This window comes from Hyla sarda, chromosome 2 (assembly GCF_029499605.1).
Source record: "Hyla sarda isolate aHylSar1 chromosome 2, aHylSar1.hap1, whole genome shotgun sequence".
Taxonomy (NCBI): domain Eukaryota; kingdom Metazoa; phylum Chordata; class Amphibia; order Anura; family Hylidae; genus Hyla; species Hyla sarda.
Window position 1 is genome coordinate 382,185,073 of NC_079190.1, and position 27,624 is coordinate 382,212,696.

The 27,624-nt window shown below is 40.0% G+C and overlaps 1 protein-coding gene across 2 annotated transcripts in view; it reads right to left on the reverse strand.

Annotated features, from left to right (window-relative positions):
• Positions 1-19,165, reverse strand: part of BCLAF3 (BCLAF1 and THRAP3 family member 3) — a 46,758-nt gene extending 27,593 nt beyond the window's left edge. The window contains exons 1-9 of one of the 2 annotated variants that reach the window (XM_056558522.1): positions 19,027-19,165; positions 17,662-17,715; positions 13,840-14,439; positions 12,950-13,597; positions 11,205-11,315; positions 8,914-9,083; positions 6,408-6,531; positions 3,419-3,482; positions 374-489 (exon numbers count right to left, since the gene is read on the reverse strand). In XM_056558522.1, coding sequence (XP_056414497.1) covers positions 374-489; positions 3,419-3,482; positions 6,408-6,531; positions 8,914-9,083; positions 11,205-11,315; positions 12,950-13,597; positions 13,840-14,439; positions 17,662-17,702 — 1,874 coding nt within the window. In that variant the 5' untranslated portion in view covers positions 17,703-17,715; positions 19,027-19,165. Of the gene's footprint in view, positions 1-373; positions 490-3,418; positions 3,483-6,407; positions 6,532-8,913; positions 9,087-11,204; positions 11,316-12,949; positions 13,598-13,839; positions 14,440-17,661; positions 17,716-19,026 lie in introns of both variants that reach the window. The other variant, XM_056558521.1, reaches the window with a different exon arrangement.
• Between the last annotated feature and the right edge of the window lie 8,459 nt (positions 19,166-27,624).

Sequence of the window (27,624 nt, forward strand, 5' to 3'; positions counted from 1 at the left end):
CTTTGGCTGTCCGGGCATGCTGAGAGTTGTAGTTTTGCAACATCTGGAGCTAAACAGTTTGGAGAACACTGTACTGTAATTTAGAGGAAATATGGGTGCAAAAGACTCAGAATAATGTGGCCTTGACCAATCTCAACACCATGAGAGAAGCCAAGTCAGAGAAACCACCACCATTTTAGTTGATATTGTTACAAATCCAATAGGGATTGTCAAAAGGATGTTTTATATTGTTTAAAAGACAAAAAACAACTTATTTGATTTGTGAATGTCAATGTCCCTCAAAGACAAAAGAAAAGGTTTAATAAATAAGTTATATTATAATATTATATATTATACACACACACACACACAAATAAATAAATAAAAAGACCACCTGTCACAAAAGCCAACAATGGCATCGCTGTCCTCCTCGCTGTGCAGTCTCTGCTTCCTTCGCCTTTCTATATCATGTCGCAAATCATTAGGATCTTCAATCACTCTATGGCTGACCTGGAAAACAGATCTAAAGCTGACTTTTTTGGATGTTTTACACCACTGTGTGTGTGCACAAAGCCTAACAGGTAAGTAACTGTGTAATTTAGACCTCCTTATGTGACCATCCTATATGGTGCATCAGTTTCCACCTTGTGTGTCTCCCCTCAGGGATTCTTCCCTATCCGAAAAATGGGATTCCTGGGTCCAACATTCGTAATTCACTGCAGCTCTTTACACTTAAAGGGGTTATCACGGAAAAAAAATTTTTTTTTATATATCAACTGGCTCCAGAAAGTTAAAAAGATTTGTAAATTACTTCTATTAAAAAATCTTAATCCTTTCAGTACTTATGAGCTTCTGAAGTTAAGGTTGTTCTTTTCTGTCTAAGTGCTCCCTGATGACACGTGTCTCGGGAAACGCCAAGTTTAGAAGAGGTTTGCTATGGGGGTTTGCTTCAAAACTGGGCGTTTCCCGAGACACGTGTCATCAGAGAGCACTTAGACAGAAAACAACCTTAACTTCAGAAGCTCATAAGTACTGAAAAGATTAAGATAGAAGTAATTTACAAATCTTGTGTAATAGAAACAGAGTCCGGCACTGCTATGGTGGAGACTGGCTGATTTCAGCGCAGGTGTGGAGGCAAGTCAAACAAATACCGGGGGTGCTCGGTCTATATAGCAAAAACCATCCAAAACCAACAGGTTTCAGACCATGGTCTGAAGACGTGCGGAAGCACGACACAGCTGTTGCCATCATGCTGTGAGCGCCAGCGTTCCGGCCGCTAATACCTGCCTGACACTGCACCTCCTTGCATGAGCTCATGGACGATATGAAATAAAAGAAAATCGTCAACACAACGTACCTGGGTGAGTGCCGTCTTTCTATAACTGATAATTTACAAATCTGTTTAACTTTCTGGAGCCAGTTGATATATATATAAAAAAAAAAAAAAAGTTTTTTTCCTGGATAACCCCTTTAAGTCTAGGGGAGTTATTAAGAGAGCCAAACTGTACTAATCGTGGAGTACTACAGAAGAAAAAGAACTCTGTTACGGCTGCTACTACACCACATGAAAATAGACATCCGTGACTAAATCCCCACATATACAGGTCGCATCTTTACATTGTACCTTTTATTTTTAGAACTGCAGAACTACCTGGTTAGATAACGCAAATGTTTTTTCTAACCATACACTTCCTTCATAAGGTTATCACAGGACAATAATCTAGACAGGTTAGTTACTGTGTGAAGAGGCAACCATATGCAATAAAAGCAAACACTAAAACCATTACCAAGAATTTCCTGCGGACAAACATACCTCACTATAGACGTATTCCACACTGCGTGTGCATCATCCTACATATCACAAGGTAAACATTGTATCCAATTAAGTCCCCACCTACATCATAAATATTCTGAAGCACAAACATTGCAGCAATGTGTTAATACCTAAAATAGTCTTCCCATAATAGTTTCATGACATGAAACTAAGAACACACCGACTAGTGGATCCAGTGGTCTAGTGGAAACTCGCAGAGAAGAGAAGGATTATGGTTTTGGTTCCCGGTGAAGACCAGGAGGAGCATGCATACTCTGACTTTACCCAAACTATACTAGAACAGAGTGCGCAGTCGGAACCACATCATACAAACATAGTTAACAGCACAAGCCTTCAGGCAATGGTTCAGGCTTTACAGGATCCAAGTGTTAACCCCCTTAAAGAAGATGTCCAGCGCCAAGAAGTTCAACCCCTCTGACCGCGGATGTTCCCGTCCAGGACCCCAGCGCAACAGAGAAAATTATTTGAGGCAGAAAATTTAAAAAAGGAAAATGCAATTTTCTAAATTTTGGGGGTTTCTTTTTCACGCAGTACACTTTGTTAAAACCGACATTTTTATTCTGTGGATCAATACAATTAAAAGGATACCCATATGTTTATATGCTTTTCTATTATTGTACTGCTTTAAGTCAAACTGATTTTGTTAACACAGTACAGTGGTCTCTCAATATACAATATTATTAACATATAATGGACTTTTTTGGACCATTGTAACTTACTAAACATACAATACTATGGACAGTCCAGATCTGTTAAACATGTCAATGGCTGAAAGAACTGACCAATCAGAATGAGAATTTCACTGGTAAAACCCCTGTATAACTGAAGTGCATGCACCACTTATGAATGTGACTTTTTCGTCACTTTGTTTTGCGTTTTTTTATTTTTATTTTTATTTTATACGATTAGACTTTGGTATTTTTATTTTACGCCATTCACTGAACTAACTATACAGGCATAGCACTGATCAGTGTTATCTGTGATCTATTTCTCCGGTCTGCTAGAAGGAAGACCAGAGGAGAAGATTGCAGGATGTGCAGAGGTCTGACAGCTATCCTTACTCATCGGACCCTCACAATCACGCTGCAGGTGGTCAGATGAGTACCCCCTGAGTACTGCAGATAGTGATCCTTCAGATCAAGTGATTAGAATTGATCTCAGCATCTGAAGGGTTAGTAGCAGACATTAGTAGGATCTCTGATGTCTGCCATTATTCATAAGGTCCCTGGTTCCAAGTCGGGAAACGCACATGTACGTCGCTGTGCACTAAGTATCAGGGCATTGGGACATGCATGTCCTCTAAAGGTTAAAGCTACAGTAAATGCAGGACAAGGGGTAAAGTTTTCTTAATGGCCTTGAGATTATCTTTACAACAGCACGAGTGATATATTTACAGATTTTGGAGGTACAATAAGTGCATAGCCTCACCCATTGCTTTGCCAATACAAGTATAATAGAAATAGGTCATTTACTGTATATTATCTGTACCAACTGATGTCAGATTAGAGCTCATGTTTCCAAATTTCCTATTCGTGTTCTTACCAGCAATTGATCATATACATATATACAAGCACTCACAAGTCTATACATGGAGGGAATATTTACCAGCGTGACTTCAGTTTTGTGAAGCTTCTTGTTGTGAAGATCTTCCAGGGAGATATCAATTCTTCTGTAAGAGGAAAAGGATGGATTTTTTTTTTTTTATTGAACGGTTTCATCAATTATCTGAAAATTGTGTCCAGTCAATGTTAAATGTTAACAATGCTAGTTAGTTAGCTGCTCCCAGTCAATTGGCATCATTGGTGCCAAATGACTGAAAGAAACTCTCGGCCATTTTCCCAACGTTCCACACGTGTTTTTCAGCAGAATGCAGAATATAACCATAATATGCAATGGCACTTTAAAGGGGTACTCCGCCCCTAGACATCTTATCCCCTATCCAAAGGATAGGGGATAAGATGTCTGATCGCAGGGGTCCCACCGCTGGGGACCCCCGCATTCTACCATGCGCCACCCACCTGTAACGGCTTCCGGAACCACTGGAGGCCCTCAGGCTAATACCATCGTGACCAAGGTGACGCAAGACCGTGACATCACACCCTGCCCCCTCCCATAGACTTGCATTGAGGGGGCGGGGTGTGACATCACGGTCTTACGTCCCAGTGGTCGGGATGGTATTCGCCTTAGGGCCTCCAGCGGTTCCGGAAGCCGTTACAGGTGGGTGCCGCATGGTAGAATGCGGGGGTCCCCAGCGGCGGGACCCCTACAATCAGACGTCTTATCCCCTATCCTTTGGATAGGAGATAAGATGTCTAGGGGTGGAGTACCCTTTTAAGAACTTCATTATGTTAAGAATCTTTAATCCAACCTAAGAAGAGCTTAAAAGGGAACCGGTCATCAGATTTTACCATATATAACACGTGGCAACATGTTATTTACGGTAAAGACTTCTTCCCCACCATCCCCAGGAGATGTGCCTGCCGGCATGGATGGGGAGGATATGATGTTTTAAAGTATCCCCCTCCAGCCCCATAAGTAGAGCCCTGGGCTGGGAGAAATAATCACCTAGTTCTGTCGGCTCCAGCTTTAATCATGCTCCCTTAGTGTGACTGACAACCCAGGCATGGCCCACAGCAATCGCTCCAACTGCTTATGGTGCAGAGCGGTGATGATGGCTGTCAATCATGCTGAGGGGGAGTGATTACAGCTGGAGCAGTGCGACTAGGTGAGCATAACTCTCCGCCCAGGGCAAAACATACCAGGCCAGCAGGGGACACTTTCAAACTTCAAATCCTCACCATCTTTGCCGGCAGGAACGTCTCCCGGGGATGGTGAGGAAGAATATTTTACAATAAATAATGTGTTGCCACGCGGTATATATGGTAAAATCTGATTACCTGCTCCTTTAACTTCAAGCAATAAGAATGTATAATGATAGATTGATAGGTAGATAGACATACAAAACAATATTCATTATTTTCTTGATTTTAACCCCTTAACGACCATGGACGTAAATGTACGTCCTGGTTTGGCGGTACTTCGCGCACCAGGACGTACATTTACGTCCCGTGTATGACCGCGATCATCGGCGCAGTGCTCGCGTCATACACGGCAGGTTCCTGCTGCTATCAGCAGCCGGGAACCTGCTGGTAATGGCCAACATCCGCGATCGCGCAGATGTCCGCCATTAACCCCACAGATGCCGTGATCAGTACAGATCATGGCATCTGCGGCAATGCGCATGTTAAAATAGATGATTGGATCGCCCGCAGCACTGCTGCGGCGATCCGATCATCTGTAATGGCGGACAGAGGTCCCCTCAACTGCCTCTGTCCGTCTCCCGATGTCTCCTGCTCTGGTCTGAGATCGAGCAGAAGATAGCCTATAATACTGATCACTGCTATGTCCTATGCATAGCACTGAACAGTATTAGCAATCAAATGATTGCTATAGATAGTCCCCTATGGGGACATAAAAAGTGTACAAAATAAATAAAAAATACAAAAAGAGTTGAGCAATGTAAAAATAAGTTAAAAAAAAGTGAAAAATCCCCTCCCCCCAAAAAAATTGTCAGTTTTTCCCATTTAACCCCCAAAATGTGTACATTTTTTTTTTATAAACATTTGGTATCACCTTGTGCGTAAATGTCCAAACTATCAAAATATAATATTAATGATACCGTATGGTGAAAGGCGCAAACGGTAAATATAAAAATCCCAAAATGCTGCTTTTTTGTCACATTTTATTCCCCAAAAAAATAAAAAAATAAAATAATGATATAAAAGTTTTCTATATGGACATGTGGTATTGATAAAAATTACAGATGACGGCGCAAAAAAGTGAGCCCTCATACCACCCTATATACGGAAAAATGAAAAAGTTATAGGTGGTCAAAATAGGGCGATTTTAGATTACTGATTTTATACAAAAATTTTTTGATTTTTGTAAGCCGTACAAAAATATAAAAAAGTATCTAGCCATGGGTATCATTTTAATCGAACTTACCCACAGAATAAAGAACATGTCATTTTTAAAGTAAACTGTACTGTGGGAAAACTAAACCGTGCAAAATGTTGGTTTTCATTTAAAATTTCCTCCCTAAAATTTTTTTGGGGGGGGTTCGCTGTACATTTTATGGAAAAATTTGAGGTTTCATTACAAAGTACAATTGGTCACACAAAAAACAAGCCCTTTTATGGGTCTGTAGAGGGAAATATAAAAGAGTTATGGATTTTAGAAGGCGAGTAGGTAAAAACAAAAACGTAAAACTAAAATTGGCCTGGTCCTTAAGGTGAAAATGGGCTTGGTCCTTAAGGGGTTAAACAATCAAGGTGAATACTTATTCCAGTGTTATAGGTAGTACCAAGTATTTTGCCTTTGAAGCATCACTTGAAGAAGAGGTGGAAGGAAACACTAATGTCAGATTTAATTTTTTTATAGCTAAACCCCTTCCAGGTTCAGCCAAAACAATAGTCTTCAAAGACCACGAAACAAGCAAAGACAGACCAAGGCTGTAATGTCATGAAGTATCTAGGACCTGCATTAACTTGCTGCTGCCTGACACCTGGGCAGGAGCGCAGTCACATCAGTTTACCTGTGGATCTCTGGATTGGGCTGTGCTGGGGGTTTGCTACGGTTCAACTCTTCCTTATTGCTTTCAGATTGCAGCTTGGAGAAACGTTCATGGAGCGACATTTCGGGAGACTTGAAATGGTTTGCTGTAAATAAAGGGTCAAAACATATATAGATTTCAATTTGGATAAAATAAATCTAGGTCACTCACTACTATTTTAGTGTAATGCACATTCAATATACTTTTGTTGCAGGACGTGGAGAGGACTTTTTTAAAAATAGTTTTCACTTTTTATTTTTAAATGTATTTACTGTATTTGTATAGACCGATATGAAGAGAAGACACAGATTGCTTCTTTGCTGCCTGCCTACAGCCCCACTATGTTGAGTAAAACCAGGTGATATCTTTTTTTTGCAGTTAAAAGATAAATAGCAATTATAAGGAGATGGGAATGGGGCTTTGAAGGTATTTTCATAAAACCGCTGAAAATTTTATAAAATATTAAAGGGGTATTCCAGGCAAAAACTTTTTTTTTAATGTATATCAACTAGCTCCAGAAAGTTAAACAGATTTGTAAATTACTTCTATTAAAAAATCTTGATCCTTTCAGTACTTATGAGCTTCTGAAGTTAAGGTTGTTCTTTTCTGTCTAAGTGCTCTCTGATGACACCTGTCTCGGAAAACGCCCAGTTTAGAAGAGGTCTGCTATGGGGATTTGCTTCTAAACTGGGCGTTTCCCGAGACAGGTGTCATCAGAGAGGACTTAGACAGAAAAGAACAACCTTAACTTCAGAAGCTCATAAGTACTGAAAGGATTAAGATTTTTTAATAGAAGTAATTTACAAATCTGTTTAACTTTCTGGAGCCAGTTGATATATATAAAAAAAGTTTTTGCCTGGAATACCCCTTTAAGTCATATACTTGATACTCTGCCACTCTTCGTTCTTACACTTCCAGCATCTTGCTGGTCACTCTTGACAAAGACGTGATCACTGCAGCTAGTTATGTCCGAGTGGTTATGCATGACTTATGTTATTTAAAAAATTTTGAACAGTTTTGTAGACCTCTGTAAAAAGAAGTTATGACAAAAAAAAAACAAAAAAAAAAACACACAATTGTCATTATGGAGTTAAACAAACAACTATTTTCTTCAAAGGGAATGTGTCATCAGAAAACAATAGAAAGCAGGTGTAGTATGCCAGTGTGGACTGCACCACCAACAACGTAACCAGAAAGCAAGATATCCAGCACAGCTCTTTTGAACAGAATACTTTATTGTAAAAATCCACGATACACAGGACAGTAGGAAGGTGACGCGTTTCGGCCTGGTCACCAGGCCTTCCTCATACCAATGAGTATACAATAAAGTATTCCATCCAGAAGGGTTGTGCCGTGCTGGATAACTTGCTTTCTTAGGCTTCTTTTAAACCGCCATTGCGCCCTGTAGAGAATAGCCATCAAAATATTTTTTGACGGGGCTCAAAGGGCAACAGTGGGTTGCGATTGGGGTCAGTTGGGCACCGCTGTTTTTGAGTGGAAGAAAAAGATGGTGCAATCTCTATTTTTTTCTCCCGCTATTTTCCCCGGCAGCGCCAACGGCCGTCACACTACCATGGTGACAACGGTAGTGTGAAAGGAGCCTTATCAGAATTTAAAAAAAAAGTAAAAAGCTCCTCCTTGTGCAGAAATGTTAACAAAATTTTAAATGATCATAGGGCGAGTGTTACGCTCACCTCAAGTGGTTGTGCAATATGGAGACACAACGGTCAGAGAACATGGTAATGTGGTAACATTCGGCTATTGCGGGGTTCCCACACCGAGTTGACATGCACACAATACAGGGAACAGAGGCCACACGTAGTGGAAGTTCGTTATCCATGCTCCCAACTATGGATCTTAACATAGGACGACATCATCAAGGTAATAGAAAGTTTTATTCAACACACAACGCATTTCAAGATCAATACGAACTTTTTATCAGGCGTGATGAAAAAATGTTGCGTGTTGAAAATAAAACTTTCTATTACCTTGATGACATTGTCATATATTATAAGTAGGCAGGCGGATAATGAACTTCCACTACGTGTGTCCTCTGTATCATCAAAAACCAATGAATTGTTTAAATCAAGTTTTTATGTTAACACAGATTTTTTTTTTCCGTACAAATTTTTGGTGACATTTGTTTCTAAATTTTCCATTAACTATACTAATAAAATAATCCAGAAATCTTGGGAGTGTTTATTCTAAACACCAAACCTAAAACTAAGCTGACAAATTATGTCCGGAGCAGATTTTGCCCAAAGAATGAACAAGTTCATTCTTTTGGCGGTGGAATTTCAGCGGCGTAATGTGCACTGTGCCGCGGAGTCCTAATGCTAGCAATGGGATTCTGCTGCACCAAAATTTACAGCCGAAGCGAAGTGAACGTAGCCTAACATTTTAAAACTAACATTTTAAGATATTGAGTGATATAAACAATCTGCAAATAAAATAATATTTCTCTGGCTAGATTTACATTCCCGCTTACCTTTCACTTCATGAATGATGGTTATGATTTCCTGAGTAAATTCAGTGCTTGGAGCATTAGTTCCTCCTTGCTTTGGAGAACTTAGATGATCAAACATGGGCTGAAAAGCATCTTTCCCACCTACTGCAACCAGGTCTTCAGACATTTGTCTCTCACTGGAAGTGGTACTGCTGCTGCAATAGTTAGAGCAGTTTCAGTTTTAATGACATGTAAGTTTTTGTTAATTCTAAAGACAGTGGGAGAGATTATCAAAACTGCTTTTGCTATGGGGCGTAAAGGCGATTTCATCTCAAAGCGCATAGGTGGTGAGACCCCTGTTAGAAATGGCTGCACAGACTCGCCCCCCCCGGACTCCATCCCCCCCCCCCCACCCCCCACCTTTGTCCTTGTCCGTGAGGTCTGGATGAAGTTGAAGACACTCCTGCACTTTCCTGTCTTTGTAACATACTCTCCACTGTGGTACAATCCAGGTCTTTCTGAACTGTCCTCCCTGCCAGATGTTGCGTGCTGGATCGCTCATGGGATTCTGTACCTCTCTCAGGTGTATGATGGGCCGGCATTGAAGTCATTTTCTCAGCTGCAGGAAGAGTTTCATTTGCCACACTCCTTTTTCTATCGCTACCTGCAACTACGACATGCCTTAGATACGCAGTCTCTGGCTTCTGACTTGACTGTTGGCTCATCGGTGGTGTTGAACGATTTAGTTACTCAGGTTTCGACTAAGGGAGTGATATCGGTATTGTATAGAGACCTATTGTCCTCTTATGATGCCTACCCTTTGGCGGTTAGGGATAAATGGGAGGTGGATGTGGGTCCCTTATCGGATGAGCAATGGATGCAGATTTTAACCATGACCCCACGGCTTGCCGTCTCGGAGGCTCACTGGGTGTCCCAAATTTTCTTACTGCATCGAGTGTATCGCACTCCTACATTTCTTCATAGGGTCAGGGTACAGCCGGACTCCTGCTGCCCTCGATGCTCTATGCCCAACGCCCATTTGCTGCATGTGATGTGGGACTGTGCTCCTCTTACGCCCTTTTGGGACGATGTGGGGCGCTTGATCAGGAAGGTTTATGGATGCCTGTTTGCCCTATCCACCTTGACGTGTATCCTGGGCTATTTAGAGGGATTGGACGAGGACAGTGGTCTATATATAGGTATTGGTAGGATTCTATATCAGGCCTGTAAGTTAATTGCACAGCACTGGTTGAGAGCCTCCCCTCCTACTATATCTGAGCTGATTGCTAAATTAAACCATATCTTTAGACTGGAGAAAGGGGTGTATTGCAAACAGAAAGCCATGAATAAATTTGAACTCATCTGGGGCCCTTGGATTGATACCCTGGGGTTACCATCTATGTATTTACAGAGGACCCCCCCATGTAGGTGCTACTGGGGGGTCTGCACATTAAATGTACTCTGTTGTCTTGCTAGTACTTTTTCTGTTCCTGGTGTCTTATTGTTTTCTGTCTGATCTGGTGTATAATGTTCTGTAGTTTTATTCTTTTATGTGGGTTACTCCATCGTCAGTAATTTCCTGTGATGCCCTTATGCGTTTCCACATATTGATCGCCTTTATGCAATATGGTTGTACGATATAATAACCCCTTTTTTTTTTTGGGGGGGGGGGGGGGTTTGTTGTATGTTTGTTTTATGCAAAACTGTTTAATAAAAAATTGGATTTAAAAAACAAAAACAAAAAAAAAAAAAACAGCTTTTGCCAAAAATCTGGTGGCTTACATGACTTGCACCACATTTTCAATGTGTTTTACACACCTTTTATTCACTTTTGCACTTTGCTTGCCAAGGGAGGAGACTTACTGATAAGTGGGTGTGGCTTTGGTAAAATACAGCAGGGCTTAAAATAGGCCATAAAATTGCAGTTTGAGGGTGCAAATTTTTGGCATAAACTAAGCCAACTAATAGGTGGTGCAAACTAAAAAGTAGACAGTGTAAACATGTACCAGATTTTCAAACAGCCAAAGCTACTGTCAAAAATCAACAAATTATAGATATTGCCCTTAAAATATACTACTGATCCCACAAAAAAAAAAGTCTTCATACGGCTACATAAATGGAATAAAAAGAAGTTATTGCTCTTGCAATGCAGCGGAAAAAAAGTCTAAAAAGGGTTAAATATCTGTATGGCTTTCTATGACCTGAAACCTTTATGCTCATGACTACAGTAATACAATCTACCTTTAGATCCCGTATTAAGGGGTAGACTTGCCCATTAAATGTGTAACATTGCAATTCGCTAGGTAACATTTTTAAGGGATTAAAAAGAGCACCTCTTTGGAAGATCCTTTTCAGATCTCTTGGGATCATAATGCCTCTTCCCTTGAGGTATTTCAGGCTTTGCTTGAATGTCTTTGGAGATATTCCAGTGTTCATGAGGTTCTCTAGATAAAAAGAACTTAGGAAATTACTCCATACATGTACATATAAATCTCCAAATAGGGCACAGCACAGACATTTCTGCAGAATCTAGGATCAGAGACTTGTGAAGGTCCTATGTACTAAGAATAGCCATAAAATCAGGAAAACACTACATATCTGGTCCCTGACATTTTTGTTAAACAAAAGACTATGTAAAATGAACACAAAATACTAACACATGATAACATAAGAACATAAAGAGATTTTGATGAGTGACATAGAACCATCCCCTTACCTGTTAAATACTTCTTGCTCTTTCAGGTCATAAACAGGATCCACATTGTTGTTGTAAATCTACATAGTAATATATGAAGCCACCCAATCATCAAAACACCATATAACTCATTTTCTTGGATTACACATTTCTGCAGTGGAGTGGCCTGCATATCATATTATTCTGTGCTATAGATTTGTGAGGCGAGAAAAATTTCATGCGACTTTACATATTAAAATGTGTTTTTGGAAGAAGCTGATTCCAATGGTAGGAAGAATGTTAGTTTGAGAAGTTTGAGAATTTTCAGCATTTGCATTGGAAGTTTCTTTCTTTCCATTTTTTGAGAGGATATTCGTAACTTTTGCGAAGGGTTGCTGGAGAACCAGGTTTACAAAGAGAACGCTTACTTCAGATTAGGAGTGAAAATTGATCTTCAAAATGGAGCACAACTGTTTAGGTTAACTGTACATAAATAAAAATGAAAAAAGAAGGGTAAGATTTCAGTTTGTACGCATTTAGTATAGAAGTTTCCGACTATTTGGTATGACCTTTACAAGCGAGTTCTGTGATGGTCATAGCTGTTGATATTCAAGACCGTTAAAGTTAATAAGGATCATCAAAGTATAAAACATGAATTTCTTAAGACGTTTAGCACCCATTACGCAGAATGTTAGATGATGACACCGCCAAGAAAAAAAAAAAATCTCACTTATTTGGCTTTGATTTGAGTGTTTTCGAGTTAGCAGCTTGTTTGTTGTTTTAATAATGTCTCCCAAAGTCTCACGTTACATACACATTATTATGATTGACAGAGGCTACGATTTCTCTTCCAGTAAAGTCGGTCCCATGGAAACTTTCGTAAATTTCCCCCCCGTTTTCTTTAGGGAATTAAAGCAACATTTATTCAATCATCAAATGTTCTAAGTCATTTCCAAAGATTAATTGGTGTGTGAAGTCACTGAGAGCCATTCTGCAAAAAAATATTAGACTTGGAAGAGCAGCGTTCATATGATCTGCACGGCTGTCATATATGAAGGGAGCATGACCTTTTAAGAAAATATTTTGATCTTCCTGTTTTCCATTTTATTTGGTACTTTTCATTTTTCTTTCTTTTTTTAAATTTCATTTCTGCTTGTTGTAGTTTCTATAAAGAACATGGTCCTATTCATAGTTTGGGGTGAATATTTTTTGAGTAAGGTTCTTCTTCAATTCCCCCAAGTATTTTGTTTCACGCATGAAAAATTTCTTGAGGTTTTAAACTTCTGGATGCGTCATTATCCTCTTGTTTCCCCAGGTGAAAGAAGCATGAACTTTTACCTCGCCCTCACAGAAAAACCCAAGGAAAAAAAAATAAAATAGTATGAGAGTAATTAAAAATAATACCTATACTTATCCACAGATTTCTTCAAATCCAAATTAGCCATAATAGATTCCTTTTCACAATTAATCTTCGGGATTATGGTTGGGTCAGATGATTTTGGACTATGGTTATCCAAGTGACGTTTAGAACTTGGTTCCCTCCTGTATTCAGCTTTTCTTCCACTTTCCTTGTGCTTATAAATTTGGTGTTTGTTATCCATTTTGAACATGTCTCCCCTATCAGGAGCTTTTCTTTCACTGTATTTTGTAGACTGTTCTAGTGGTAGTTCAGGAAGTTTCCCCCTTTCTCGGTTACTCATTTGTGATCTGTTGTTCTGGGAAGTTTTGGTAGGAAAGTTTTTCTTTTCTTCACAGCGATTGTGCCTCTCAGCACGGTCATCAGAAAATTGTGGCTCAGCATGTACATATGAGGGCGATCGATGACTATAATCATATTCTATCTTGGTAAGTTTTCCCGAATGAGTCTGGTAGACTACAGGACTGGGTTCTCTGATATCTATGTCTTTTGACCAGCCCTTGTCATATGGCCGAGAAGTATGATCATCATTCCAGTGAGAAGGTCTTGGTGGTGGCCAGTAGTCATGTCTATCTGGTTCTCTAGCTCTCTTAGACAGTGGTTCATGTTCTCTGTAATCACGACCCTCAGATTGCCTGTTGATCAGATCAGAAATCAAACGTAAGTGATGCAGAGAAATGGACAGCTCTCTCAGCCGGCTAGGGAGCGGAGTGCAATGCCGCCCACTTCCCCAGCTAATAATTCATGATCGCCGTGGATCTCAGAAGTGAGACCCGATGTGATCCAACAACTTTTAGCATGTCTGAGTGACATGTCAAAAACATTTTTCACGACAGTAACGCTTTAATATTAAAAAAGGAAAAAAAAAAAACACTACCTCTTGTGAAATGAGTTTCGATCAATAAATTCTTCAGATCTTCTGCTGGGTGGTGGTAAATAGGGATCTGTACGATCTTGAATCCAATGATCATGGTCATGCCAATCCCTATCATGTTCTCTGTGGTAAGATCTGTGATGGGTGTCCTCTCTGTGATGGGTGTCCTCTCTGTGATGGGTGTCCTCTCTGTGATGGGTGTCCTCTCGTCTTGCAGGTTTGAAACCATTTGTTTGAGTATGTGCAATAGGCTCTGGATTTCTCTGGCGATAATCTCTGTGTTCTCTGTGGCCATGTTTATTATGATCCTCAGGATATTTTGTAGGAAATCTTCTATTGCCATCTCCTCGCCTATCTGGTGAATGCATTCGTTTAGGAAATGATTCAAAGGGTGACTTCCTTAAGTCTGTAGAAAATGAATCCGGCTTATAGCCTTTATCATTAAAGCGTTTATATGGAGTCATCCTGGAATTGTTTTGTCCATGCCTTTCTTCTTCCCAGTGTATAGGTCTCTTGAGGTCTCTATGAAAAACTTCACCATCTTGGTAATGCTCTTGAAAATGTCTGTGTCTATTGTGCTCTGGACTTCTATATGGGGGTGGCCTACATAAAATCAAACAAAAAGAACAATAAGATGTGTGGTTTGATAGCATGTACAATATTACTCGGATTAAAGACCATGTTTGAAGCAGTTCAGTATGAATTGAACGGTCACTGCCAGATTCAAAAACAATTCTCCTTTTAATAGAAATCATGTTTTATGAAAAGAAACACCACAAAGGGGTCCCTATACCACCCAGAACATAATCCTGTCTGGCTACAGTATCATATTTGTCCAAGCTGAAGCACAGACAGGGACAAAGTCCAGTAAGTGATTCTGGGACTAGCATGCCTCTGTGCTCACTCCTGTCCATAATGAGAAAGCAGCAAAACAGATAAATACAGAAGCTAGACACAAAGACATTTAGGCTCTATTCACACGTACAGTATTCTGCACAGGATTTAAAGCTGTATTCAGTCATTTAGTTTACATTGGAATCTGGAGCATTACATTTCTGCAGAATACTGTATGTGTGAATACACCCTTAAGGCATCTGCATGACCTAGTGAGTAACATATATGAGAGTTATATTTATGGGATATGATAGGCACGCTTTAAATGTTAATTCTAGCACATTATTTAAGAAAAATAAAGCCCGTAACTTGTACAACAATCTTTAACAGTAATAATTTAATGGATTTTGATATTTTATCAGTGTCTCTCAGGAGGCATTTTGGCTCACTCTTCTTTATGACGCTGCTTCAGTTCATTGAGGTTTGTGGGCACTGGTTTAAGCATAGCTCACTTATGGTAAGTCTCACCATAGCACTTTAATAGAGTTGAAGTCTGGACCATTGCAATGCAGTGGTTTTTTTAGCCACTCTGTTGGAGATAAGCTACGCATGCTTGGGATCACGGTACTGTTGCATGAACTAGTTTTGGCCAATCTTCAGCTGTTGAATAGATAGCCTGATATTTTACTCTAGAATACTTTGGTATACCAATGAATTCTTGGGCAACTCAATAACTGCAAGTTGCCTTTGCTCTGGTTACAAAACAACCCAAATAATCATCCCCTCCACCAATGTGCGTGACAAGGCACTTGGTAGAAGGGGTTTGTTCCGATATTCCATTATTGTTTTTTGCCAAGCATTGTGACGTGTGTAGTTTTTGGTAAATAAAACAAGACATAATGGAATCTGTTGTGTGTCATTAGAGGTTTTAAATATCCAATTTTAAGCTCTCTCAAGGACCAAATTTTAGTTTTTGTTTATCCATGTCCTGATATGATAAACCATATAATTCAAAGATGATGTACATTTTAATAACTGTATGGGTTGTCCAGCTTTATAATAGAATGTTGGCAGCTGCACATGTGGCAAAAATACCTAAACCATGGGGTTTCTTCTTTAACAGTCAATTCTGACAGGTCTACAGTGCAAGAAAATGACTGGCTAAGCAAGTATTTCCAAGGTTGGTCACTACAGACAGTCACTAGCTGAGCAGGCATTTTATCCAGTGGCGATTGTCCTCTATCTGCCCATACTATGCAATATTTAGTTTCTATGACTGTTTTACTAGAATACAATTTAAATGACAGAATTAGATGGCCATCAGACCACCATTGAAACATGCTCCACTTGCAGTACCAAGCAAATGATAGAGGGGTTGATCATTTGTTGAAGCTTAACATTTAACAGTCTCACTTTTATAGTACCGAAATTCCCACAACACAAAACACAACACCTTTATCATAATTAGCTAAAATGACAAGGCTCATCACATCACTGTGTGCATGCAAACTTTCACCATTCACCCTTTGTGATAAGTTTGTGTACCTAAAAAGGGAATGCTAGGGTAAGACCAAGGAGTAGAGCTAAGGAGGCATCCCTTCTCCCCTACCCCCCTCCTGCTCATTACTCCTTTTTTTGGAGGTATTAATTAATTAAAGGGGTGCTTCGTGGAACTAAACCTATAGCCTATCCTTTCACCCTCAGCAACCTATTTAATTGTCTAAATATCATTTATTAGCTATAGAGCAGTTTCCCCTCTTTGGTCGACGCTTATATGCATGAAGTGAGGGAATGACATCATCCAGCCATCTACTGTCTGTCCAAATCCCTTTCTGAAAGAAGCAGCCTCCGCCCTTCTAAGAGACACAGACCATGTGGTTTCTGCTCTACACTGATGAGTCATGCTCCCTTAAAGGGGTACTCCGCCCCTAGACATCTTATCCCCTATCCAAAGGATAGGGGATAAGATGTCAGATCGCCGGGGTCCTGCTGCTGGGAACCCCGGGGATCGCTGCTACAGCACCCCGCTATCATTACTGCGAGATCGCTCTGCACGTAATGACTGGCAATACAGGGGCCGGAGCATAGTTACGTCACGGCTCCGCCCCTCGTGACATCACGGCCCGCCCCCGTCAATACAAGTCTATGGGAGGGGGCGTCACGCTGCTCCGGCCACTGTATCGCCCGTCATTACGCACAGAGCGAACTCGCTCTGTGCAGTAATGATAGCGGGGTGCCGCAGCAGCGATCCCCGGGGTCCCCAGCAGCGGGACCGCAGCGATCTAACATCTTATCCCCTATCCTTTGGATAGGGGATAAGATGCCAGGGGCGGAGTACCTCTTTAAGTGCTGAGAACTGGAAGGTGTGCACAGCCTCAGCCAATCAGACACTGAATCTCTATCTGCAGCTCAGAGCAGGAGGGGGGGGGGGGGCGGTCAAAGCAGAGCTGCAATGATTGCTGGGAGATGTAGGCAAGAGGAGAGAGGGATGGCAACCAGCCAGAAAAGACAACAGGGGCCACAGGAGCCATGCATATCAGGCAGGATCATTTACAGAGACCATATCCAAGTAGTGATGACTTTGGAGATTTTATGTATACTTACCTTGAGTAACATATATGGGAGTTAGGTGGTGAGCACAACGGTGTATATCTGCTGTTTCCCCTCCCCCCGAGTGACCAGCATAGAAAAGTTATACTTCCTTTTAAGTTCATGTGATGAGTCTTGTTATGATTCTGGGGTTGTGTTTTGTGTAGTGTGAATTTCCGTATTTTTAAGTGACACTATTAAATGTTAAATCTGTATAATACAATTTAAGACTAAATTTGGTGATGTTTTTATCATAGATTTTATCCTTTCGTACTGCAAAGGAGGAAACCCAAAGCACAAGCTGACTAACAGTTTTTCAGAGGTTTTACAATGGTTTTTCAGGTAACTACTGTAAAATTATTCTACTGTATGCTAATGCTGTATCTCACACCATATACTAACCTGGATTTCCACCTCGGTGATTTTGAGCGTGATTTTGCCATACTTTTTTGTGGCCTTAAAGGTAAGCAAAAAAAATATTAATTGATATTTTTTAAGAAGAGTTTAAGTTATTTTAAAACAGTTTTACAAAACAGCACTAAAAAAAAAACTATAGAACAGTAAAAAAAATAAATAAATAATAATCTGAGTCTCCTGGACAAACATTGCTATACATCAAAAGATCACAGGGGAAAGTCCTACTGCTGGAGACTTGGCGATCAGTTGTTATTGGACGGACAGTGGGAACCAAAGTGTGTTCGTTTTTCATGCAATTAATTTAATACATTGATATAAATATATGCAGGAATAAATAAAAATGATTCCTCGGCATGTTCCATAAAATGAAAATGTCCTGAAATGAAAGCATATTGCATCAGACTGACACGTTTCAAGCAACTAGGTCATTACCAGGAGGACAGAGTTGCTTGAAACCCGTCAGTCTGGTGCAATATGCTATCATGATGCCATCTACTTGCTCTACTATTTTATAAATCTACAATAAAAGGACATTTTTCATTTTACGGAACTTACTGATGAATCATCAATTTGTTCCCCGGAGCACCAGTGTTTGAAATCTCTACACTGCCAGAGGGGTAAGATCACTTTGGAATTTCTTTTGGAAATGCTGTCAACAAATACTTTTTTCCCCCTGCAAAACAATGTTTCTTACAGCTTACGGACTCCAATGATTCTAAAAAGTTGTATAATGAAAACAACCCTTTAATTATAAGGAGTGATTTTTTTCCCAGTGCATTACATGCATATGCATTTTATTACTTTTATTCCATGTACAACATTACTGGAGCACCTACCTAGAGTCAGAATTTTGCATTATGATGTACAATATTCATCCTGGAATTTAATATTTTCACATATTAAGGGTCTATGCAGAGTACAAAATTTCCTCCCAAAAATTCCAAGGGTGGCCAGAGCCAACTAAAATAAGCTGGCACTAGGACAGCACAGACAGTGCCGATTCCCATAGCCAGCAATGCAGTTCGCTCGGTAATCCGACAAAAGAAATTTCCGTTCAGAAATTCAGTAGGAGAATTCCGTTGACAGCAATGCTGCATCAGAATTTCAAAGCAGAATTCCGCTGTGAAATTACATAGTGTGCATGTGCCCTAAGAGTACTTCACACGTGCATATTTTGCAGCAGATTTCCTGCCTATTTTATCACTGACTTACCATTAGAAAATTTGCATGCCTGAAACACATAAGCATGTTATAGGGAATGCTAGTATTTACAAAAAACAAACATGACACGAGAGCCACAGATCATGATATCTTTAGTATGTATTTCAACAGGTTTTCTGATCTTCTTACCTCTTCCTGCCACTTATGTGCAACTCTCAGAGGTGTCAAAATGTAAAGTTTTCAACGTCCTTCATCCAAAAGGTATTGCATGAGTCTTCCTTCATTTTTAATAAGTCATACTTTTTGAAAGACTTTACATGAGCAATGTTTTCATCCACAAAACCTACATAAAGAGACCAAAAAAGAGCAAAAATTCAGAAAAAAGAAAATCAAAAAGTATACTTGAGCTTTTAAAAGGAGTACCCGGTTTTGTAAAAGTCATCCCCTATCCAGGGGATCGTGTATCTCTGGCTCTCCCATAGAGATGCATGGAGAAGGTGTATCAGCCAATGCTTCATGTTGTAGTCGACACAGCATCTGTCATGCAGAGAGCCGGGGGCAATGTGCAGGTGATCACGAAGGACAGAGCGGTCAGCCCCCGGAGATCAGACACTTGGGGATACATTTTACTAAAACAGGAGTACCCCTTTAAGTAACACTGCAGTAAGTTTCAGACAACTGTATCTTCGTGTCGCCGTCAATAGGCAAGCAGTATTTAGGAATCTGGTAGATGTCCCACTGACTTCGTGTTGTCATCATATTCCTGGAGAGATCTAACTTTTAGATGCTCTGCATACCCAAGCCAAGGTTGTTCTGGGAATCTGACATGACACAGAGACAATGTTGTCATTGTTCACCTACACGGAAGTTAGTATAAAAAGAAATCAGAGGATGGATTATTTTAAAACAGCTAAAGTGTACTTGTAATGGACATAGTCCAAGATCTGCTGCACGCAACATTTATACATGGGAAATACCTATGTTAGGCTAACTGGAGCTGTGCAAGCCACAAAATTGTATTTTTGGGGTTGCTGTATTCGTGATGTGCCGTAATGGTCGGTATCTTCTTAGATGTATCTTGATCTATGGTATCTTCAGATACAATGTAGCACAGTTTTTGGCTTGCCTTATTTTGGATCATTTGGACATTGAGATGTGCACAATTGTGTTTTAGGACAAGTTATTCATGTACCTTTTAGAGTATATTTAAAGCGTACCCTGTCAGATCACCCCAAAAAAACTAAACTGTTATATGTTCCTCAGTATCTCATCCTGATCGTGGACATGTAATTTTTATGTGTCTATGACCTATATTTCTCTCAGAATTAGCTTTATTTCTGAATTAACTTAATGTTGTCGAACAGAAGCAGGGGGCGGGTCCCTCTCCTCCTCAGGTGATAACCACTCCCCCTCCCTCACTCTCCTCAGTCAGTGGTCTCGGGAGTGAGCATCTGTAACCCTTTCCTTTCTGGTTTTATGCTATACACACACACTTGTTGCAAAACTACAGATCCCAGCATGCCCACACATCCTTTGAGTTGTAGTTTTGCAACAGCTCGAGGCATATGATTGGTAAAACTCAGATTTATAGCTATGTTCCACCTACTGTTGCAAAACTACAACTCTCAGCATGCCCACACATCATTTGGCTGTGTAGGCATGCTGGGAGTTGTAGTTTTCCAACAACTGGAGGCATATGATTGTAGTCCCCCTGTATTCGAAACACACACACATTGACTTCATTTATTCATTCACATGCACATTACCTAGACAACACAGATTTACCTGCTCCGGGGCCGAAAACATCACACTGCCGCTCAGCCTATCGCCGGCCGAGTCAGGACTTAGCTGCGGCCGGTAATTGGCTGTGCGCAGTATGACTCACCGACCACCGGTAACCAGGAAGAGGATCGCGGCGGAGACCGGAGTGGGTTACCGGAGGCACCGGTGGAGGGAAGGAAGGTATGTACCCTCTATTTTTTTTTTACTGCTGGCATTATGGAGTACAATTTTCCTATTCTGGGGTACTCCTTTAAGTGAGCAGAGACCTTCTGGTGTCTCTAAAGATAAGGAAAATGATCTGTACAGCTTTACAGTGAAATCCAATACATAGATAACAGATGCACACAATAGGCGCTCAGTCTCCTCTTCCCTGTGGGATGACCTCTAAAGGTTTTAGAGCACGCTCAGACATCTTCCCCATTCATGTGAAGGGGACAAGTCCGACACTTATCCCCTATCCTTAGAATAGGAAATAAGTTTTGCTATCCTGGAGTTCTATAAATATTAAAAAAAAATATATATACAAATGAACAAATTGTGTCCTCCATCATTTCTGCAGAAGTGACATCATATACATGTTCATATGACACTGCGTCACTGACCTCAGCGGTCTCTGCTTACATGTACAGGATGTGACCACTGAGGTTGTGTGTGTTTTGACTTTTTTTTTGTCTGCTTCCAGTCTGTACAGATTTGTTATTTTAATGCGGTATAAAGCATGAACATAGCAACAATATGAAGTGCCTGTGTTCAAAGTATAAGCTGGGGTTCTTTAAATGAACAGACACTTTCAAAAACTTTTTTATATGTTGTAAATCTTGGCAAAACATTATCCTTTCGAATATACTTCATAAGAAAATGTTATCTCCTTTTTATCGAAATCATGACAGCCAGTAGCATCCAGAACATAATCCTGTCCGGACGCATCATCATCTTTGTCCCAGCTAAAGCACAGACAGGGACAAAGTCCAGGAAATGAGGGCAGGACTAGCACTCATCCTTGCTCACTCCTGTCCTGTTTATCAGACTGCTGTATGAAAACAGAGGACGGGGTTACAGAGCAGCGTGCAGTGATTGGATGAAGAGACCTAGCACAACATACTGTGTCATGTACAGGAAGGATACGCCTCCTCCAGAGCACAGAATGAAAATCAAGTAAACAACAGATAAAAGGTATTTGTGAGAGAGACATAGGTGCCAAACACACAAAAAAATATATAAAAAGTCTGAGTACTGAGTAACTTTAAAAAAAAAAATTTTTTTTTAATTAAATATGACAAGTACTCTTGAAGTAATAGTGATTTACCTTAATCTCCACCCATGCTAGGGACCTGTACGCATTGGAGAACTACAAATAGTGAACAATCTGGATTGCCATCATGTTGATCTTTTACATGTTGTCGCGGTGACTATGCGGACAGAGTATAAGAGTATAAAGCAGAGTATAAGTGCACATGGAATCTTTTGTACAGAGGATGTAGTCTTATCAATGTAGAATGCCTTACATATGCACACTATGGCATGTACTACATATCAGGTTTTACATGTTATTACATCTCTGAAATGCCAGGAAACTGCCCCTAATTGCATATTTTTGCAACAAAAGAGAAAAAGCGGCAAAGTTTACACTGGCCGCACTTGTGGCAACCCTTTGGCACATATTTGCCTAGCCAGCTCGCGCTGGTCTCTTGAGCATTAAACCGTCCTTTTACTAACATGTCACGTAGATTTCGAAATCTGCTAAACAAAATGAATGGCAATGTTTGTAAATAGCTGAACGGATTTTACTTCCCGTGGGACTGAAATTAAATTGTTCTACCTTTTTTTCTGTTTCATGTGTTTTCTGTTACCAATTCACATTGAGAACATTTACTCGCTCTATCCTTAGCTTGTGAAATTCATTTCTTAGGATGGCCTCACTGTTATCTCATACTCAAATCCTCAGCTTGTGTTTTAAAACGACAGTTATTAATTCTACAAATACATAGAAATTGGCTGAAAGGGATGAGCTGTTTTATGTGATGGGGTTGGTATCTCTCGTACCCAAACACAGAGTTTGTAGCAGTTTTTCTGTAAATGGAAGTGATGTCCCAAAAAAAAAAAAAATCTAAATTTAGTGTTCCTATAGTTACATGTAAAACCAAGCTCTGAGTCACGAGAGCCAGAAGTTATTGGCCAGGGGTGTAAAGCTGGACAACAACTGACATTTATCATTGTCTTTAGACTGTTTTTTTGTGTCTAGAAAAGACACAAAAAAGGCACAAGCAGGGTTAATTTGCACCTTTTTGCTCCTTTTGGTTTACACATTTCTGCTGATTTTGAGTTGCAATCCACTGATTTTGGCAATACACATGATATGGAAGGGTTTTAGGAACTGCGCCTTTTGCGAAAAGGTGCAAAAAAAGGCGTAAAGCCACTGAAAAGTCTCTAAAACTACACCAGCCCAGACTTAGCTTAGCTTTTTGGTGGATGTGAAGAGAGAAATTTCAGAAAATATGACCTGCACGAAATGTATCAAATGCTCTGCGACCATGTAATAAATTTGGCGCTCCTACACATTTCCAGCACACAAAAAAAGGTGTAGAAAAATGCTTCACTTACACCTACTATGATAAATGCCCCCAAAAAGGTCTATAGAAGCACCAAAGTTGTCATAAATCTGGCAAATTCTTAGACTGTGAGGTTAGTTAATCTGCCCCACTGTTTCTATAGGACCCGATAACAAAAAAAAAAAGTTATTCCACATAGTGATGTCACAACACAGAAATTACGTGAACAGTGAGGTCATAGAACACGGCCAAGTGATTTAATGCCTAAGGACAACAGTGATCACAATGAATGCAAGCATAATGCACATTTATGTCATAGGGCAGGAATAATGAACACTGACATCACATCAGATCACTCTGTACAGATTCACTATCTATTTTAAAGTCTTGAAATCCCCTATTAAAGATGTATCCCCATCTAATGAAGTGATGGACCATTGCAAGGAAATGCCATACATTTAAGTGTTTGACTCTTGGGACCTCCATTAGAAAGTATAGACTGCAGCACTGATTCAGCAATGTAGCTCGCTTTACTGAACAGGGTGCCCCCCACCCAACTGGCTGTGTAGGGAACTGCAGCTGGCTGCATTCATTTGAATAGAAGTGCACAGCATGTGGCTGGATTGCAGCCCATTAATTCTCAGGATCAGTGAGGGTCCCGGAGGTCAGACCCCCAAAGATCATAAAGTAATGGCCTTTCCTAGTTATATGCCATGTGCTTACGAAATTGAAACACTGCTTTAAAAGGATTAGTAAACACACAAGAAAACAGCACAGATGGCAGAAAGCTCTACTTGTGATAGCTTACTGACCTAAGTAACACAACTCGGCATTAAATGGTCTTAACGGGGACACATTCGTATCATCTCCTGACAAGGTAGCAGGAAATGGAACAAAAATAGACTAAAGTCAGCAAAAACTCATAATAATATATAACAATGTGACTTGACTATTCAATAGTTTTTTTTTGTTGTTTTTACTTTTTATCTAATTTCCTGTAGATAAAAAAAACGAGATAAAAAGTTGAAAATGCTTTTGGAGAAGTGGGTAGAAACTAAATCCATGTCCGGTTTCAAAAAAAACTCTGGGTCCATAAGTTCTTTTCCACTCTTGGCCAAGGGCACCAGGAAATGCTGGAGGCAGGTATCGTCCATATGTTCATTAGTCAGAATAATTCACTAATAACTACAATGGAGCCCACGATTTTTGTCTTATTTTGTATAAGTCCTGTTGGTCAAAATGGGTCATATAGCAAGAGACAAAATGATAGCTTGTACTGGTCCTCTCATGGTCCGTCATGGAGGAATCTGTTGGACTAAACACTTTTTAGCTTTGCTTGTAGTCATCTTAAAGTGAAGGAAACATCTAGAAAAGGACGGCTGGTGAAAAAGGTCTCCCTTCAATTACCCTTGCCATCACATACTAGGGGAAAAAAATATTTTTGGAGATGTATCCTTCTTGTGTATAGTAAAAAGACAAGAATTCTGACCAGTATTGTTTTACACAGGTTAATAGGTTAGCTTTGGAACGATGTACTGACGTATTCCTGGGTACTGCCTATAATCACATTTCCCCTGTAAATTATAAATGACGAAATTGTAGAAACCTTTAGTGTTCAGTGATCATCATTGAGTCATGAGAATCAGAAGATATTGGGCAATGAAGAAAAGTAAACACCTTGGGTCAAAGGCTTAAACAGTTATGTTTGCAGGAGTCACAAACCTTGAAGGCAGCAATGACTTATCTTTGCCTGTTAGTGACATACTATGGCACACCTTAAATCGTTAGTTTTTCCTGGTTCAAGGATTAAAGTAAAATTGTTTCCGGCTGTCAATTTTTTGTTGGGTTATACATGACTAGTTTCCTAGTAGTAAAAGAAGTTTATCAAAGTAGAGAATCTTTCCAAGCTATTAGGGCTAGGGGAGGAGTGTGGTTATGACATTCATCCATTATCCCATTCGATTTAGGGCCAAAATATTTGTGGTTTTTGGAGCACTAGCAGTGATCTTATTTTGCCATAAAGAAAACGCTGAACCAGACAAAACACATTCAAAGACAGCCATGAAGGGAATGTCTAGGCAAGGCAACCCCTGGCCGCAAGAACTATTAGAAAACATCAGAGAGGTTTATATAGTTTTTTTTTTTTTTAATTAACATTATAACAATCTAATCTTTGAAAGGACACTGCCGGAATAGTGTCTGAGCCCTTTCCTATGCCCATCTCAATGCCAGACTGACTGCAAAACATTGAACAAGCCTAACTACTTAACCCCTTAAGGACCAGGCCATTTTACACCTCAGGACCAGAGCGTTTTTTGCACATCTGACCACTGTCACTTTAAACATTAATAACTCTGGAATGCTTTTAGTTATCATTCTGATTCCGAGATAGTTTTTTCGTGACATATTCTACTTTAACATAGCGGTTAAATGTTATGGTAACTTGCATCCTTTCTTGGTGAAAAATCCCAAAATATGATGAAAAATTTGAAAAATTGGCATTTTTCTAACTTTGAAGCTCTCTGCTTGTAAGGAAAATGGATATTCCAAATAAAAAAAATTTTGATTCACATATACAATATGTCTACTTTATGTTTGCATCATAAAATTGACGTGTTTTTACTTTTGGAAGACACCAGAGGGCTTCAAAGTTCAGCAGCAATTTTCCAATTTTTCACAAAATTTTCAAACTCACTATTTTTCAGGGACCAGTTCAGGTTTGAAGTGGATTTGAAGGGTCTTCATATTAGAAATACCCCACAAATGACCCCATTATAAAAACTGCACCCCCCAAAGTATTCAAAATGACATTCAGTCAGCGTTTTAACCCTTTAGGTGTTTCACAGGAATAGCAGCAAAGTGAAGGAGAAAATTCACAATCTTCATTTTTTACACTCGCATGTTCTTGTAGACCCAATTTTTGAATTTTTACAAGGGGTAAAAGGAGAAAATGTATACTTATCTTTGTAGCCCAATTTCTCTCGAGTAAGCACATACCTCATATGTCTATGTAAAGTGTTCGGCGGGCGCAGTAGAGGGCTCAGAAGCGAAGGAGCGACAAGGGGATTTTGGAGAGTACGTTTTTCTGAAATGGTTTTTGGGGGGCATGTTGCCTTTAGGAAGCCCCTATAGTGCCAGAACAGCAAAAAAAAAAAAACCACATGCCATACCATTTTGGAAACTAGACCCCTTGAGGAACGTAACAAGGAATTAAGTGAGCCTTAATACCCCACAGGTGTTTCACGACTTTTGCATATGTAAAAAAAATTATAATTTTTTCACTAAAATGTGTGTTTCCCCCCAAATTTCACATTTTTGCAAGGGTTAATAGCAGAAAAGACCCCCCAAAATTTGTAACCCCATCTCTTCTGAGTATAGAGGTACCCCATAAGTTGACCTGAAGTGCACTACGGGTGAACTACAATGCTCAGAAGAGAAGGAGTCATATTTGGCTTTTTGAGAGCAAATTTTGCTCGGGGGGCATGTCGCATTTAGGAAGCCCCTATGGTGCCAGAACAGCAAAAAAAAAAAAAAAAAAAAAAATACACATGGCATACCATTTTGGAAACTAGACCCCTTGAGAAACGTAACAAGGAATAAAGCGAGCCTTAATGCCCCACAGGGGGTTCACGACTTTTGCATATGTAAAAAAAAAAAAAAAAAAAAAAATTTCACTAAAATGTGTGTTTCCCCCCAAATTTCACATTTTTGCAAGGGTTAATAGCAGAAACGACCCCCTAAAATTTGCAACCCCATCTCTTCTGAGTATGGAAATACCCCATGTGTAGACGTCAAGTGCTCTGCTGGCGCACTACAATGCTCAGAAGAGAAGGAGCGCCATTGAGCTTTTGGGAAAAAAATAGTTTGGAATGGAAGTCAGGGGCCATGTGCGTTTACAAAGCCCCCCGTGGTGCCAGAACAGTGGACTCCCCCCACATGTGACCCTATTTTGGAAACTACACCCCTCACAGAATTTAATAAGGGGTGCAGTGAGTATTTACACCCCACTGGCGTTTGACAGATCTTTGGAACAGTGGGCTGTGCAAATGAAAAATAAAATTTTTCATTTTCACGGACCACTGTTCCAAAAATCTGTCAGACACCTGTGGGGCGTAAATGCTCACTGTACCCCTTATTACATTCCGTGAGGGGTGTAGTTTCCAAAATGGGGTCACATGTGGGTATTTTTTTGGGGGGGGGGGGGGTGTTATGTCAGAACCGCTGTAAAATCAGCCACCCCTGTGCAAATCACAAATTTAGACCTCAAATGTACATGGTGCGCTCTCACTCCTGAGCCTTGTTGTGCGCCCACAGAGCACTTTACGCCCACATATGGGGTATTTCTGTACTCAGGAGAAATTGTGTTACAAATTTTGGGGGTCTTTTTTTCCTTTTAACGCTTGTGAAAATAAAAAGTAAAGGGCAACACCGGCATGTTAGTGTAAATTTTTTAATT